The 16,845-nt window shown below is 53.9% G+C and overlaps 1 protein-coding gene across 1 annotated transcript in view; it reads left to right on the top strand.

Moving 5' to 3' along the window:
- Nucleotides 1–730: 730 nt before the first annotated feature.
- Tgm2 (transglutaminase 2) overlaps nt 731–16,845 on the top strand; it is a 30,627-nt gene continuing 14,512 nt past the window's right edge. The window contains exons 1-6 of the mRNA XM_020172487.2: nt 731–851; nt 4,159–4,338; nt 8,511–8,753; nt 12,539–12,657; nt 15,132–15,260; nt 16,251–16,428. Of these exons, the coding sequence (XP_020028076.1) occupies nt 842–851; nt 4,159–4,338; nt 8,511–8,753; nt 12,539–12,657; nt 15,132–15,260; nt 16,251–16,428 (859 nt within the window). The 5' untranslated portion in view covers nt 731–841. The remainder of the gene's footprint in view (nt 852–4,158; nt 4,339–8,510; nt 8,754–12,538; nt 12,658–15,131; nt 15,261–16,250; nt 16,429–16,845) is intronic.

Here is a 16,845-nt window from a genome sequence, read left to right as displayed (position 1 = left end):
GCTGGTGAGAGGAAGGGGGATGGATGAGTGACAGAGGGATGGAAGGATGGAAAGGCTGAAGGTCAGATAGGTCTACTGCAGGGAGGAGCAAGGCTGTGTCTGTCCATGGGCTGTGTCTGCATGTCTGTACCTGTGTCCATGTCTTCAGTGTGTCTGTGAACCTGTGCATCTAGACACCTGCTCACCTGAGGCTGGGTGTGGCTCTTAGTTGGTACCTATCTGTGTGTCTGTCTGTGTCTAATCATGGTGGGTCTCTGAGATTCTAATCTGATTTTGCATCCTTGTCACTGGTATCCAAGTTTGTCTAATGGATTCTGTTGGAGTGTATCAGTGTCCATGAGTGCCTCTGTCCACATCCTTGTCTCTGTATGTCTGTCTGTCTGCTCAGTACCTCGGCATGTGTGTGCCCTTCTCGGTTCTGGATCAGGTCCATGCATGTGTACTTAAGTGTTCCGGTGTGTTCCTCCTTCATGCGCTGGGTCTGGTCTGAATGTGTGTGTGTGTGTGTGTGTCCCTGTGCCTCTGTCACCTGGTCTGCCTGTCCAGGTGTGTCTATCCAGGTCTCCCTGGGTCCACGCCGCCGCAGCCCGGCGCTCCGTCCGTCCGCCAGGGGGCGTCCCTGCTCTCCGCGCCTCCCTTGAGCTCTGTCCCGGGCGGCGTGGGCCGTGGCCGGCCGGGTGGCCTCCCCCGCCGCGTCCCCTCCCGCCGCCCCGCCCCGCCCCGCCCCGGCCGGCCCGCCCCGCAGCGGGCTATAAGTTGCGCCGGCCCACAGCGCCGCCAGGTCCGCGCTTGCAGGGTCCTTCCCGCCACCGCAGGAGCCACCGCCGTCGCCTGACTGACCATGGCCGAGGGTGAGTGTCAGGGTCCGCGCTGCCCGGCCCCGGGGGGCCTCTCAGGCCGTGAGCCATGTGCCATGTGCCAGGTGCAGGGAGCGCAACAGGTGGGCGCGCCGGGCTCCCAGGCTTCCAGTTGTTGGGCCTCAGTTTCCCCATCCTGGGGGCATAATCATTAACTCTGCTTCCTAGACCTGGTGGAGCCGAGCAGGGCGAAGGTGTGCTGAAAATGGCCAAGCACTGTCCTGGAGACCACTGCCACTTTTTGTCTGCCAGCTAGTGGGAGCAGGGTCTCCGCTCTGTGCCAAGCGGCATGACTCTGACTTGGCCAGCTGCAGAACTGGGAGCTTGGATTGGTCCCCCTGGCGGGCAGCAGGGGTGTGCGCAATGGTTAGGGGCTTCCAAGCAGGGCTGGCTGATTCCATGGTCCTGGCCAAGTGATCTGGGGGGAGAAGAGGGCTGAGACCAGGCAACTGCCCTCAATTCTGCCCCTCAGCCCTTGGCCACCTGTTGAGTCTGTTTCCCCAGTCCTACATGATGGACAACAGTGCCAGCTCTTGGTACACCTTTGAGGGCAGACAGGAGTGGAGAAGGGACTCCATTAATTCCTTACCTGCCCCTACACACTACACACACACACACACACACACACACACCCCACAGAGGCCACTGTGGTCCAAGGCAGAGGGACTTTTATGATGGAGAACGACCCCCTAACAAACTCTGCTAGACCAGATTCCCAGCTGACTGAAGGGTAGGGTCCATTTGAAGATGGTCTCTGCGTGCCCTGTGATCCCAAGGAAGGGCAATAGGGAGAGGTGGGACTTAGAAAGGGACGTGAAGCAGTAGAAGCAGGATGCACCAGAGGATAAGAGACCTGCTTGACCTGCTGTGTGTTCTTAGCCACCCCCTTCTCAGGGACCCAGCTCCCCCAATACGTCATATGTCACCTAAGTGGCCATTTGCCCAAGTATAGTGTCTCACCCCTGTCCCCAACAGCAGGACTCAGTGGGGCTGGGAGGCCCAAGCGATGCCAGTTAGGATGGGCCTTCAGTGCCCTGCCACCGTAGCCATATCCCAAGGGACCCCACTGACTCTGAAGACCTTATTCTATCGCAGAGCTGAAGTCCCGTCAATCCTGTGGTTCTGAACCCTTGGGCTTCTGCATCTTAGGAGCTGGGAGCCCGTATTCTGACAACAGTTGAGAATGTACCCCATCTCCCCAGACCAGGGACTGGTCATCCTTAAGGCCTCCCCAGGAAATGACGGGCTCTTTCCTGCTGAAGGGCTCTGGGGTGGAAGTTCCGAGAGACAGTGTTTCCTTGCCCCAGAGGCCAGCAGAAGTTTCTTCCTGTGGCCCACTGAGGTTTCTCCTGTGGGATTACAATGGGATTGACCTCTTGCTGCTTCAGACTTGCAGGTCTGTCTCCTCCCAAGCGAAGAACAACCCAGAAATGGGGGAGAGATGGTAGGGTGGGGAGATGGAGAACCAGCCCTGAGCTGGGGACGGGTTCCAGAATCCTAACAGCCCTGAGTCAAACCCCAAAGCAGCCACTTGCTATGGGACCAGGGGCCACATATCATCCCCCTCTGCAAATGGAGCTGGTGATGGGCTGTGTAAGTGGAGTTGTGAGGTTTTGGTGAGGCTCTTGGCAGGCACTGGGCACTTTGTGCCCTCTCTTTGGAGATATTTCACGGTATGAGGCTGCACAGTCACCTTTGGGCCAGTCCCTGACCCTGGGTTTTGCCCTCCACAGCTCTGAGAGTCACCCTTACCCACTCCCCATCCCCAAGGGCTTTTCAATCTTTTTTTTTTCCTTTGATGGAACTGGGTTTTGAACTCAGGACTTCACAGTTGCAAAACAGGCACTCTGCCACACCTCCAGTCTATTTTGCTCTGGCTATTTTTGGAGATGGAGTCTCAAGGAGCTATTTGCCCAGACTGGCCTCAAACCTTGATTCTCCTGAGCTTAGCCTCCCAAGTAAGTAGGATTACAGGTGTGAGCCACCCACACCCTGCTGGGCCTCCCCATCTTGACCTTTTGCTTGCCAGTATTTATGAGGTCCTCAGCTCACTCCGAAACTGTATGTAGAACTTTCGCACAGTATGTGCCTGCCCTGAACTGGGTCTTAGGGAAGGGTGCCCTACATATCCATGCTTAAACCTCATAGCACCCCTTTGAGGCTTCAGAGAAAGAGGCACAGAGAGGGAGGAACACTTGTCCAGGATCACACAGCAGCAGCACAACAGCACTAAAACCTAGATCCAGAAAACTCCAAAACTTCTGCCATTTTAAAATTTTTTATCATGGAAAATATCAATCTACATAAAAGTAGAGAGAATAGTATATTAGATCCCTAGGTTCTCATTACCCAACTTACGCCTTCTCCAGCCCCTCCCCCAGGGTTGGAGAGCAAACCCCACTTCATCTTGTGTAAATATTTCAGTGCGCGTCTTCAAAAGGTCAGGACTCTCCTCCATGGACATAAACACATTAACAAAAATCCTTGTTATCACCATGATTCCATCAGTGCTGAATTTCCAGCTGTCTCCTTTCAGCTGTGTACTAAATGTCTTTAGTGCTTAAACACGATCCACATAAGACCTACACACCACACCAGGTGGAAAGGTGTCTTCACTTTCTCTTTAGTGTCCTTCCAACCTTCTTTTCTTCTTCTTTTTTTCTCCTTGAGATTTATTTGTTAAAGAAACCTGATCCTTTGCATGTAGCCTCCCAGTCTGGTTTTGTTGACTGTGCCCGTGGTTGTTTAGCCTGCTCCTCAGCTGGGGGTGTTTCCTGTAAAGTGAAAGATGGGTTGCCAGCAAATCCCTGTAATACATCTGTACAAATCCTGCTGTGTCAGCCAAAGAAGCCCCCCAGACGACTCTTCGTGACTGGAGCACACGTGGGACTGTAGACAGGCTCGTGGCTGGAGCACGCGTGTGCTTCACTTGTATGGATTCACTTAGTGCTCACGACAGCCCCATGAGATGCATCCTACTGTGCCCCACCTGGGGACAGGTGGGGGAACTGAAGCCCAGGAAAGTTGAGTTGCTGGAGCTCACCAGCTGGAAGGGGGCAGAGCCTTCTTCATGGTGGTCCAACTTTGTGGTTAGAAGAAATGGGGAGCTTTGGCCTCTGCCAAATCGACAGGGTTGGGGGAATGAGAGGGGCTGGGCTGTGGTTTTGGTTGCCATGGTCCAGTGAGAGCTGGCTCCAGGGAGGGCACAGGGCCCCCGCATCCAGGTAGTGTGGGCATGTCACTGCAACCACAGCCCACAGTCTCTGTGGTTTATGCCTCTCCCCCGTCCCTGTCTCCACAGAGCTGATCCTGGAGAGATGTGACCTAGAGCTGGAGGCCAATGGCCGTGACCACCACACAGCTGACCTCTGCCAGGGGAGGCTGGTGGTGCGGAGGGGTCAGCCCTTCTGGCTGACGCTGCACTTGGAGGGCCGAGGCTATGAAGCCAGTGTGGACAGCCTCACCTTCAGCGCCGAGACTGGTGGGTACCTGTGATCCCTTCTTTCTCTCCCCTCTCAGCCTGTCTGGTCCTGGGATTCACTGTCCCTGTCCCCTAATGGACAAAGGACAGTTGACTTCATACCTTTTTTGCCCTCATGGGCAAATCCCAGTTCTACTAACCCCATTTCACAAATGAGGAAACTGAGGCCCGGAAAGTGGAGGGAGAGGCGTCACCTCAGGCCACCCGGCCTTATAAACCAGTGTCACGGACACTTGGGTTCCTGTGAACCTGCTGTCATCAGCAGTGGGGGGTCAACTTTCTGCCACGAAGGTCCAGAAACATCCTGCCCACTCTTTCCCACATCAAAACAACTTTCCAATCTCTTCTGAACACTGCTTCCCGGAATCCACACAACTACCTCCCTCCCCTGCCCCAGGCTGCTGGGATTGGATCCAAATCAGTTCTGAGTAGTGGAGAAGGTCCAGTGGGCTGGAATACTGAGTGGGCGGAGCTGCCTACCTGCTGTGTGACATTGGGCAAGTCACTTAGCTTCTCTGAACCCTAGCGTTACGGCCTGGACAGCATTCAAAATGGTAGGTCAAGTGAGAAGAGGTTGGTATGCAGAAGTGCTCTGTAGATGGCGGTGCCCTGTTGTTAGTTTCACTCTCAGGGCTTCAGGCATGATGACAGGACATGCAGTCCTGGCCAGCCTATCCTCAGACACCCAGTCCCAAACTCTTTTGTTGACTGTTCTTAAGAAAGTGACCTCAGAGGCCAAATCAGTTGGTCTGTCTTCTGGTGGGAACCACTCCCTCGGGGTGAGTGAGGGGCCACCAGGCTGGGACTATCGTCCAAGAACTAAAATGCCAGCTCTTTCTGAGGTCTTTTGGGGCAGAGCTCCTGCTGAAGTTGCCTGGCTGAGGCCCCTGTCACCTGGGAGGCCGTTTGATAAGGCTTATCACGGAGCCTGCAGGCTGCCAGGATATTCCCTCCATCCCTTTTCCTCCCGCCCCTCCCCTCAGGCAGAGACACAGCTACTACCCAGGGGCACCCCAAACCAGCACCCTTAGGGCCCTTTCGAACAGCTCAGGGGTCCCTGCAAGTCTTTGGCCTCCTGGACTCAGCTTCTCCTCTGCAAAGTAGAAGAGTTCTGTGTGGGATGGTAAAAAAAATCACAGCAACTATGGTGTGCCTACAGTATACACATTCACCCTGAATCCTCACAGCTTGGAAGCAGATGGAAAAACCAAGGCTCAGAAAGATCAAGTCACTGCCAGGAATGGCACCCAGTGAGGGACATAAGAGGTTTTAAACCCTGACCCCTCAAGATTGAGACCTTTTATTATTGCCACCCTCAGTGGGCACATTTACTTCTGCCTACCAGCTTGTTTCTCTGTGAAATGGGGTGGTAGGTGAGCCTGGGCAGCCTGGGAGCTCCCACCTTTTTCTTCCTTTTTTCTTTCTCAAGACATCCCCTTTTTTTCTTTCTTCTCCATTTGTCTGGGCATCTTAGTGACAGGTAAGTTCAGTGTTGGGAGGGAATGGGGGACCTTCCTGCCCCATTAATCTCTGTTCTCCAGTATCCCTTGGCTTATCTCAGACCAGAGCCCACTGTTCACTTCCATAGCCCTTAGGGCTTCCCTGCCCAAGGAGCCAGGATCCTCCTGGGGCTGAGGAAGCTGGAGGGACAATACCAGAAAGTTGGGCCCCCACCTGTAGGTCTGGCTAGGTACTCTGCAGGACTCTGCTCCTGTGTTGGAATGTTCCAGCTGTGATCACCCTGTGCTACCACTTCAGGGAAACTGAGGCCAAGAGGTCACTCAGTGAGGGAGCATGTGGCCTGACCCTGTCATGCCCAGATGCTGTGTATTTTCCTAGGCAGTTCAGGGCCTGACAGACTGCGTGGAGCACAGACCAGGCTGGACGATCACCACCTTATGAAAGGGATAAAGCGCCATGTCCCTGGGGGGAGGGGAAGTAGAGATCAGCTGAAGGGTGAAGATTGCCCTGTGAGGCTAAGTAAGGCTTCACCTTGGAAGCCTTGACCACCTCAGCCCAGCTGGCCAGCTGGTAGTCTGGGACAAAGCTGGGACCCCTCGGAGTGCTCGGGTCATTTAGGTCTGGAGTGATCCCTAGGGTGCCCCAGCCTTACCAGAGTACTATGTGGAATTGCAGCTGAAGACTTTTTAAGCCAGCTTATGTGAGCAGGGTAGGACCAGGGGACAGCTTGTCCTCCTCCCCTACAGGGCCTCTTGGAAGGAAGAGATATACCCCGTGTGTGTCTATATGTACGTATGCATGCGTGTGCATGTGTGTGCACCTGTGTGTGTGTGACTGCCCAGGAAAGAGAGTTGGGAAGATGTGCCCCCTGACCTGCCTCGAGGGTGCTATGGCAACAGAAACAATGGTTATGGGACCTGACCTGGCCTGTTACCAGGGTGACCAGATAACTGATCCTGCAAACAGGGACATTTCTGAGAAGGGGAGGGCACCGTTCAGGATTGTGCTGGACCTCAGGCATAGTAGGTTTCCCTGAGCCACTGTGACCTGTGACCACCACATCTGTCCACATTTCACCCAGCCCTCCAAGTTTGCTATGTGGCCTGAGAATTCAGAGGTTTCCTGTCCCTTTTGACGAGATTGAGGACAGTCCCTGCTTTAAACACTTTCTATGAACTCACACTGGACCCTCTCAGCAGTGCCAGGAGGCCACAGTGGCAATCATATACAGCAATAGCTAGTATTTATTGAGCACTTACTGTATTCCAGGCTTTATAGTAGATACCACTTGGGCCCCATTTACAGGTGGGAAAAGTGTGGCATTAAAAGGCTAAATGGCTTATCTAAGGTTACTGAAACAAACCAGTTTCAAACCTGGAGGTAGATCTTTCCAGATCCAAGTTCATTTTCTTCTTTCTGAAAGAAGACCATGGGTCAGAGAGGCCCGGGGACTTGGCCTACACCACACAGTGCTCAGGGATCAGGGCAAGAACTAGACTCAGGATGGCTCTTTGGGCCCCAGGGCTGTATGGTTCCCCCTGTAAGTGTCAACTCTGGAAATCAAGGAGCATTTAAAGGCTGCCAGTCAGCCTGGCATGGGGACAGGGCTCCTGAGGTCTGTGTCATACCTGCTAGCTCATGGTTCTATTTGGGTCTGGTGCGGTGGGGCTGGCAGGCAGGAGGGAGGGGCCGGGGTTGGGAGGGAGCCCCTTAGTGAGCAGCCCCGATATTGTCAGCAGCGGTGGGCAGAGCTGTAGGGAGGGTTGGAGGAATAAAAATAAACCATCCTGGGCGACTGTCCAGCTGAGCAGAGAATACACTCTGTTTCTCCTCCCCACCGCCCATGTCCGAAGTGACAGCCCCTCCCTGCCTGCCCATGACTCAGACCTGCCTGCGTGGGCCAGGCCCACCCCTCACCTGGAAACACAACCATCTGTGACACACTCTGAGTGGCTGTCTCTTTGGGACCAGCCTAGGGAGCATCTTTGGTGAAAATGAGGCAGTGTGGAGGAGTCCAGGGCCACTTTGGCCACAGCCCCGACTACCACCATCGCCACCATATGACCCCTGGGGAGCTCTCATCTCTAGGCCTCACTTTTCTCCATGGTCCAAGGAGCTCAGAGGAAGCAGGACATGCCACGACCCTTCATAAAGTGTGCACAGCTGTGAGGGTGGCTGTGGGGTCAGAGCCCACAGCAGAGAGGCTCTGGGGACACCTCTCCAACCCTCTGTTATCCTATAGAAAGGGGTCTGGGGGCCCATGTCCATCCTTCAGAGTGCAGGTTTCTGTCTCCATAAGAGACAGCAATATGCAGAGGACAGGAACCTTTGGCGAGCATCCGGCCAGAGTCCTGCCCATGCTAAGACAGGGAGCTGGAGAGCAGATGGTCTTGTCCAAGGTCACCACAGGGCAGAGTGGGATGACTGAGACTATACCCCAGGCTGTGCTGTCCCCTTTCTCAGGGGACTCTTTCGGGTTGTGTACTACCGTGTCCCTGTGACTTTTCATATATTCCCACAAACCACCCTGCAAGACAGGGTTCTGATTTCCACTTTACAGATAAGGAAACTGAGGGTCAGGGAGATAGAACTTCTTTGCAAAGTTCCTCCAGTGGCTAGTGGTGGAGCTAGGACTTGACCCCAGGCCATAGGACCCCAGATTCGTGTCCTGCCCACCTCTGGTTCACAGCTGCTGCCTTCTTCCTCCATAGGCCCAGCCCCCAGCGAGGAGGCGGGGACCAAGGCCCGCTTCCCGCTGTCCGATGCTGTGGACGAGGGGGCCTGGACAGCCTCAGTGGTGGACCAGCAGGACAAGGTTCTGTCACTGCAGCTCTGCACGCCAGCCAATGCCCCCATCGGCCTGTACTGCCTCACCCTGGAGACCTCCACCGGCTACCAGGGCTCCAGCTTCGTGCTGGGCCACTTCACCCTGCTCTTCAATGCCTGGTGCCCAGGTGAGCCACGCTTCATCCAAAGAGGCTGGGTTAGGTCCACCTGGGAGGCCATGGAGGTGGGAAGAGCAAGAAGAGGCAGCAGCAAAGTGGAGCCAGCAAGGTCTGGGTGCAGCTCTGTGTTCTGGCCTCTTGTCATCCCCATTTCCAGTCAGGCTCATGGAGGCAAAATGACTTGCTCAAAGCAGCTACCAAAGCATTTCAATCATATGTTTAAGACCCACTGTTCCCATGGCACTGTGAACCCGTGACATTGTTGGTGCTGGAGGCTGGACAGTCCAAGATCGAGGGGCCGCCTCTGGTGAGGGCTGTCTTGCTGTGTCACAATACAGTGGAGGCACCACCTGGCAACAGAATAGAGAGGATAGAGCTGTGTTTGGCAATAATTCCACTTTGGTGGTCACTAAGTCACGCCCATAACAGCGTGACTCCATCAGCACCTCCTCCCACCTGTGGACTGGGGGAGCTCTTTCAAAACCACAGCACCAGACGGGGCAGTGTCTTGGTTTCAGAAAGCCATGTCAGGAAGGGGCGCCCAGCTGGTACTCAGGCTGGCACTATGTCCTTACTCTGTTTTTTATTTGTTTGTTTGTATTGACTGGTTTCAGTGCTTTTCTTTGTTAGTAGTATTTAATAGTTGTACGGGAGATACACTGTGCTACGTACATATGCGCTTGCAATATATCTTAGATTTACCCAGCCCATTGTTATCCCTCTTCCTCTTCTCCCCTTCCTAGAACAATTTTAACAGGTTTTATTCTATTTTCGTATATAATCTTTTTTCCTTTTTTTTTTTTTTTTTTTTTTGGTGATAGTAGAGTTTGAACTCAGGTCCTTGCATGTGCTAAGCAGGCACTCTACCATTTGAGCCTCTCCTATTTTCATATATGTACACAAAGTACACCTGTATTCACCCTCACTCACCCTTTCCTTATGCCCAGTCTGTTTTTAAGGACTTGTTTTAGACTTACTCAGGCTGGTTAGGGAGAACTGATGGGGGTACAGGGAGGGGTCAGGAGAGGAGACAGGAGCAGTCTCATTTCCAGCTGCTTCCTTTCACAGTGTCTCAATGTCTCCTCTCAACCTTCCCAAGGGACAGACGTCAGCATCCTCATGCCTCAGACAGGAAACTGAGGTGCAGAGAGGCTCAGTGGCTTTTGGAAGCTCCTTCAGTAAGTCAGTATGTAATGAAGCAGAAAGGGAGAGGGGAGAGCTTGGTAGAGGAGGAGCCAGGGGCTGCTGCCCTCAGGCCTCATCCCCGCAGTGACTAACAAGACAGTCGGATCTCTGTCTGCCTCCTTCCTGCTGTGACTGACAAGTGGGGAGGGAGCCCATAAGGCCGCAGCCTGGTAACAGAGCATCCTCCACCCCAGGACAGAACATCAGTCACTGGGCTGTGGCTTTCTTTTTTCTTCTCTATTTTTGGGAGTTTTATAACATACTTGATCAGGAGGCTTTTTCAAATTTCTCTTGTGCATATTTTGGCTTTTATTTATGTATAACAGTGAGACACAAGGGCACCCTTTTAATAAAAGCTGAAACACTACCTGGAGGACTCTGCTTCTCTCTGTCTTAGAGTTGTCTGTATATACAATCTCTCTGTCTCTCTGTCTCTCTGTCTCTCTCTGTCTCTCTCTGTCAACATAGAAGGATCCATCAACCCATGACATGTTTTCCCCCTGTGCTACATAGTGAGTCCACATTGGTCTGTGTACATTGGTTCGTTCTTTTAAGGATCTGAAGTGCCTTGCCCCTTGTCCATGTGGGCATTTCATCCATCCAGCACCCAACCGATGGCCTGGGGTCATCCCCAGTGGCTTAAGGGGATGTTGCAAGGAGCACACTTGCTCACATGGCCTTTGGCTACCTGGAATGATTTCTTGGGACAGAAGTGGCCTTGCTGGGACCTGCTGCAGCTTGTTTTGGATTTTGGCTAATCTGTGAAGGGTTGCTAGGGAGCGGGCTGTGCGTCTGCCCCATGCTCACCAATGCCTGGAGGGGTTTGGCGTTTGGAGAAGGGCAGGCACAACTCTGGGTCATGGCTCCCCTCCTCTTTGGCCTTGCCCTGACCTGTGGGTTGGAGTGGTTGGCAGCCAAGCAGCCCAGGGATGACAGTGACCTACATCCCAGTTGGGAGCCTGGAGGAGGCAGGAAGTTGGGCTCGGATGGGGGACGGGTGCTGGGGAGGAAATGGCTCTGATGGATGGCTTTGTTCCACACAACTCCAAATTTACCAGACGGGGCCTTGAGCCAGCCCCACTTGACATGTGCTGAAGTTCTCACTTTTTTTTGCTTTCTCTTTCCATCTCCCTCCTTCTCTCCCCTGCCCCTGCCCAGCAGACTCCCAGCATGCAGCTCTTTTACATCAAGGTCAATTTTATCATACTCTCTGGGGCCAGAGAGCAGTGGGCACAGGCCTCTCAGCCTCTTTCTAAACAGAGATGGAAGTGGGGTGCTGGCCCCCACCTTTCAGACCAGCTCCCAGGGAACCAGGCGGACTTCCCTGGCCCACTTCTCCACAGGCACAGACAGGCCCGGGCCCCAGGCCACTGTACTTAAGCAACACAGGAAAATGTTTCCATTTCTTTTAAAACCAGAAAAAGAATGAACACTTAGGCAATGTTTTAATATGTAAATTAAGCTATCATTTCCCCAATGCAGTCAACGTTTAATTTTCTTTCTGACGGAGGAAGGTAGCCATGGAAAATGGATGCTCATGGCCCACGAAAGGCCTGGGCCTGCCAAAGTCATCACAGGCTTCAGATTTCCCCTTCCCAGCCTCAGTTTCTCCATCTGTGAGCTGGACATCATTAAGCCAGCCTGTCAGGCCTCAACTTCCTCAGCCTTCTTTTCTCCCCTTCCTTCTCTTCCCCCTCCTCCCCCTCCCTACCCACAGGGAACTCAGAGGCCTGCATTTTCTGTGGCCAAAGCTTTGTCCTCTCTGGGCTTCTGCTTACGGTAACATCCACTAGGCTCCAAGGGTCTAAACCTTGGTCATTTCTCAAGGCCTCATTCAGAGCCCCCCTCCTCCAGGGAGCCCTCCCCATCCCCCAAGCTGGAAAGCTCCTCCCTCCCCTGAGCCATGGTGACCATTTCTTGACCTCCCCCTCTGGCACTGAGCTCTCTCCATGTCCCTCCTGCTGGCTCAGGTGTCAGTGTCCACAGCCCCTTTCAGATCTGCAACCTCACTTCCCTCGGGCTAACTTAGTGAGACATTGGGGTGGGTGGAGAGGGTCAGGACCACGACCGCCTGGCTTCCCAGTCCAGTCTCTTGTGTTGGCATCAGTGTCCCCATGTTTAACCTGGCACTTTCTTGGGTCCCTTCCTCATGGGGCTCTTAGCAAGAATGGATGAACTGACATGTGACCTACGTTCATCACAGGTCCTCACAGGCCACTGCTGGATAGATGACACCTTATCTTATTGACATAGGATTATTAATTAATGATTTGGTTTTCCTTTTTTTTTTTTTTTGCTGGTACTGGGGATTGAACTCAGGGTCTCGCTCTTGCTAGACAGATGCTCTATCACTTGAGCCATGCCTTTTGCTTGGTTTGTTTTTCAGATAGGGCTTTGAGCTTTTGCACTTGCTGGCCTTGGACCTTGATCCTCCTACCTCTGCCTCTCAAGTAGCTGGAGTTACAACTGTGTGTCACTACACCTGACTTGATTATCAGTTTTTCTAATTAAGTGGTAGAAAGGCCTCTGAGATGCTGGCTTGGCCTGGGGTTCCAGGGACCCTGAGCTCCACCAGCCTCAGAGCTGAAGCTCCTTTCTTCTGTCCACAGCGGATGCTGTGTATCTGGACTCAGATGCAGAGCGGCGGGAGTATGTCCTCTCCCAGCAGGGGTTCATCTACCAGGGCTCACCCAGGTTCATTAAGAGCATGCCATGGAACTTTGGGCAGGTAAGTCCACACCTGCCCTGACTACTACCTCCAGCCATCCTGTGTCTGAGGCACCCGGAGATGCCAAGGGTGTGAGCAGGTTATAGACTCACCTTTCCCATCCTGTCAGAGATGCCAAGGGTCCTGAAATGGCTGAAAGCTCAGAGAGGGCTGAGGACTGGCCTGAAGTCACACAACAAAGGCAACAGCCCTGGATTTAGGGTGGGGAAAGAATGAGGAGAGCCATTGGGAGCCATGAGGTTGGTTGGGCTTCTCAGAGGGGAGAGAGGAGCAGTGAAGGTTCTATGTCAGCATAATAATCACTCTTGGAGGATGCTCACTGTGTTCTGGGCATGTGCCAAGAAGGGGTTTGAGCCAAGCACCAGTGGCTCATGCCTGTAATCCCAGCTACTCAGGAGGCAGAGATCAGGAGGATTGCTTCCAACCCAGCCTGGGCAAATAGTTCACAAAACCCTATTTCAAAAACACCCAACACAAAAAATGGCTGGCAGAGTGGCTTAAGTGGTAGAGCATCTGCCTAGCAAGTGTGAGTCCCTGAGTTCAAACTCCAGTACCACCAAAAGAAAAAAGAAAGAAGGGGCTTGAGGACCAGACATGGGGGGTGATGCATGCCTATAATCCCAGCTAGGCAGGAGACGGAAGCAGGAGGATTGCAGTCTGAGGCCAGCCTGGGCTAAGCCTGATACCCTATCTGGGCTGTGGCTCAAGTGGTAGCTTGCTTACCTAGTAAATGTGAGGCCCTGAGTTCACTCCCCAGTGCTGCCAAGAAAAAGAAGGAAAGGAAGAGGAAGGAAGAAGGAGGGAAAAGAAAGGATAAGATAAGGAAGGAAGGAACCATTGTCCGTAGCAGGGGTTGGTTCTCAAGCAGAACTGTGCACCAGTGACCAGGAGGCCATGTTAGAGTACAGATTTCGGTGCCTTTCTGGGAGTCTTCCCGGGAGGCACCAAGGCAGCTTCTAAGCAAGCACACTTTGAGAACTGCTGGCTGTTCTGCTGTATCCGTCAGCTACTGCTCAGTAACAAGCAGGCCTGACACACACAGGCGGAAAGCAGCAGTTGTTTATCATTCCTCACAAGTCCCTCCGACTATGTAGCCTGGGCTGGGCTCAGCCTGCTGGCTCCTCTGTGCCCTGTGGTTTCCTGTCGTCACCAGACCGGGCTGGTTCTGCAAACCAAAGCTCTCATTTCCTGTGTCACTCAGCCTCCTGCAAAAATCCCTGAATCTTCAGGAAAACTCATAAAGCAGAACCCTGGAACCCCCGCCTCTTGATCTCCCAGCATGTTAGCAGTGTGGTCTCCTGGGTGGGTTCACCTTGAGGCTTCTCCCAGCAGCCTCTGAGTGAGACCCTGGGCCACAGGGAAGTCCTCCTGAATGGTGGCAGATTCAAGCTGACTGCAGCTTCCTCATCAGGGATCATCACTGTGAAATACCCTGTGACCCGCTGTGGGGATAAAATACTTCAGAAAGCAGACTGGCTCTGATGTCCCAGGGTCTTTCATTCTCTCCTGAGAAACAGAACAAAGCCAGGTCCTTCCCGTGACTTCCTGAGGTCTTGCTCTGTACCCTGGCTTGTGCTAGGCTGTGGGACTTGTCCTGGCACAGCCCTTGGAAGTGACTGCAGTGCAGGACAAAAAGACCTAGAGGAGAGGAGGAACGCTGTCCCTGAGAGCAGGGCGGGGGGTTCTTGAAGTTGGACACACTTGAGCTGGGCTTTGAAGAATAAGTAGGAATTTGCCATGTGAGAAGTTGGGCTATATGAGGGAGCTCAGAGGACAGAAAGTTTAAATCCTGGCTGAGAATTATGTTCTACCCTGGGTGTAAAGGAACCCCAAGGAATGAGGTGGGAAGTCCTAAGCATCAGGCAGATGGTAGGGGGAACCCACAAAAGGGTTCAAGCCCTAGGGGCGGTTCCATGACAAGCCCGAGTCCAAGATAGGACCATAGATAGGGAGCAGGAGCATTCAGGACAGCCCCTGGCATATCAGATGGGTGGCCCTACACAAGGTAACAAGGAGAGAGTCCTGCTTTTGATAACTATGACATTAGGATTGCAAGCATGAGAAAGTGTGGTCCCTCCAGCATGGCAGGAAGAGCATTCCAGCTAATGAAATAGTAAGTGCAAAGGCCCTGAGGCAGAGAGCCAGGGGCCCGGTGTGATGACGTCAAAGAGGGTGAGCACAGATCACAAAAGTCCTTGCAGGCTGCAGGGAGATGTCTTGATTTTCCTCTGAGTGTTGGTGAAACACAATCAGATGGTGTGTGGAGGGAAGAGGGGACTGTCATCACAGAGTGAGTCAGGGGAAGTGGTGGTTTGGCTGAGGAGAGGGGAAAGGGGCAGTGACAGGGTCCCAAGGGTCTCTGAGTTCACTGGGCTTCCCCATGCTCCTGTTCCCAGGTGCTGGGGCATCAAGGCAGGCTTCCTGGAGGAGGTGGCCTCTCAGTTTCCCCATTCTCCTTGTGTTCCCTCTGACAGTTTGAAGATGGGATCCTGGACATCTGCCTGATACTTTTGGATATCAACCCCAAGTTCTTAAGGGACTGTGGTCGAGACTGCTCACGACGCAATAACCCGGTCTACCTGGGCCGGGTGGTGAGTGCCATGGTGAGTGAGTGGCAGGGCCCCCAGGGTTGTGGCCCAAAGCAGACTGGAGCAGACCCCTCCTGTCTGTGGTGACCCAGGCCACAGGGCATGGTGGAGGGACTCGGCAAAAAGAAGCTTGTGTTCAGAAAGGTTTGCACAGAGGAGCACAGCACCACAGGCTCCCCAAAGCAACTCCCCAAGTCTTCCAGCAGATGTTGATTAAGGGCCACCTGTGTCCTAGGCACTGGGGACAAAACATGCATGGTCCCTAAATCCTAAGAGGTGGAAAGAGACAGACGTTAGCAGAACTCTCACGTGAGTGAGTTCACAATTGTAAATTAAGGTAAGCACGGGAACCCAGGTGTGTGAGTGTCTGACCACGGGGCCTGACCTCGGCAAGGGCCGAGAGACCTCCCTAAGGTGCTGACCGTGAGCTGACATAGGAGGAGGAGGAGGGAAAAGAACAGGTACAGTTTGTGCAAAGGCCCTGAGGAGAGAAGGACTCGAGGAACAGAAGGGAGGCCGGTGTGGCAGCAGCAGAGGGCGTGAAGGGAACAGGTGCAGGAGGAGCTGCCAAGGTGGACAGGAGCCACTGGGCCTTGTGGGCTGGGATTAGGAGGCTGGGTTTTATTCTGGAGATAATGGGGGCTCGAGGGGACAACAAATTCTGGGTAGGGCTTGAGCAGGTGTTTGTGGAACTCAATCATCGTGTGTCACTTAGGAGCGGCCCAGGCTCACAGGACAGACTCGGCCTCCAGCATGGCATTCTTGGCCTTGGCCTTGCTCACCCTCCAGTCCACCCCCCGGTCCCGCTTCTGTCTCCTGAGCCCTGGGCTCCAGCCTGCAGCCTTGTCCAGCATCTGTTGCTCTGTGGCACCTTTGCACCTGCTGTGCCCTCATCTGGGGACTCATGGCTCCTTCTCTGCTTTTGGCCTTGAGCCCTCCTCAACGCCTTTGCCCAGCCATCACCTCGTCCCAGGCTCTGTCCCCACAATGCCCCACTGTTTGCAGGTCAACTGTAACGATGACCAGGGCGTGCTTCTGGGCCGCTGGGACAACAACTACGGGGACGGTGTCAGCCCCATGTCCTGGATCGGCAGTGTGGATATCCTGCGGCGCTGGAAGGACCATGGCTGCCAGCACGTGAAGTACGGCCAGTGCTGGGTCTTCGCCGCTGTGGCCTGCACAGGTGCGCGTCCTTGGGTAGATGGCCGAACTCCTCTGAGCCCGGTTCCATCGCGTGTAAGACAGGCACAGGCACAGTGCCCTTTTCCGGCTCGGGAAGTCCATCGGGCTAAGCTGGGGCTCCCAGCTTCTCTGGCTCCAGAACCACTGCTCAAGCCCAGAGAGCGATCCCAAAGGCCCCAGAATTTGTCCTCCATACTGGCCGGCTAAGTGAGGTGACCTGGCCCCAGCTCAGGCGTACTGATCTCCTCCCCCACAGCTTCCCCACCACCACCCTTCTTGGCCTGTGACTGCCTGTTTCCCATTAGTCTCTAGATTCCCCTTTCTGGGAAAACTCCCCACCCAGACCCTTTCCTCACAAGGGCCTAAAACATCTTCTCTGGAAACTCTGTGAATTTCCTGAAAACTCCCACAACCTGAC

Source organism: Castor canadensis, chromosome 5 (genome assembly GCF_047511655.1).
Source record: "Castor canadensis chromosome 5, mCasCan1.hap1v2, whole genome shotgun sequence".
In the NCBI taxonomy this organism is placed as follows: domain Eukaryota; kingdom Metazoa; phylum Chordata; class Mammalia; order Rodentia; family Castoridae; genus Castor; species Castor canadensis.
Note: the sequence above shows the minus strand (reverse complement) of the source record. Positions and strands in the feature narration are given on the sequence as shown.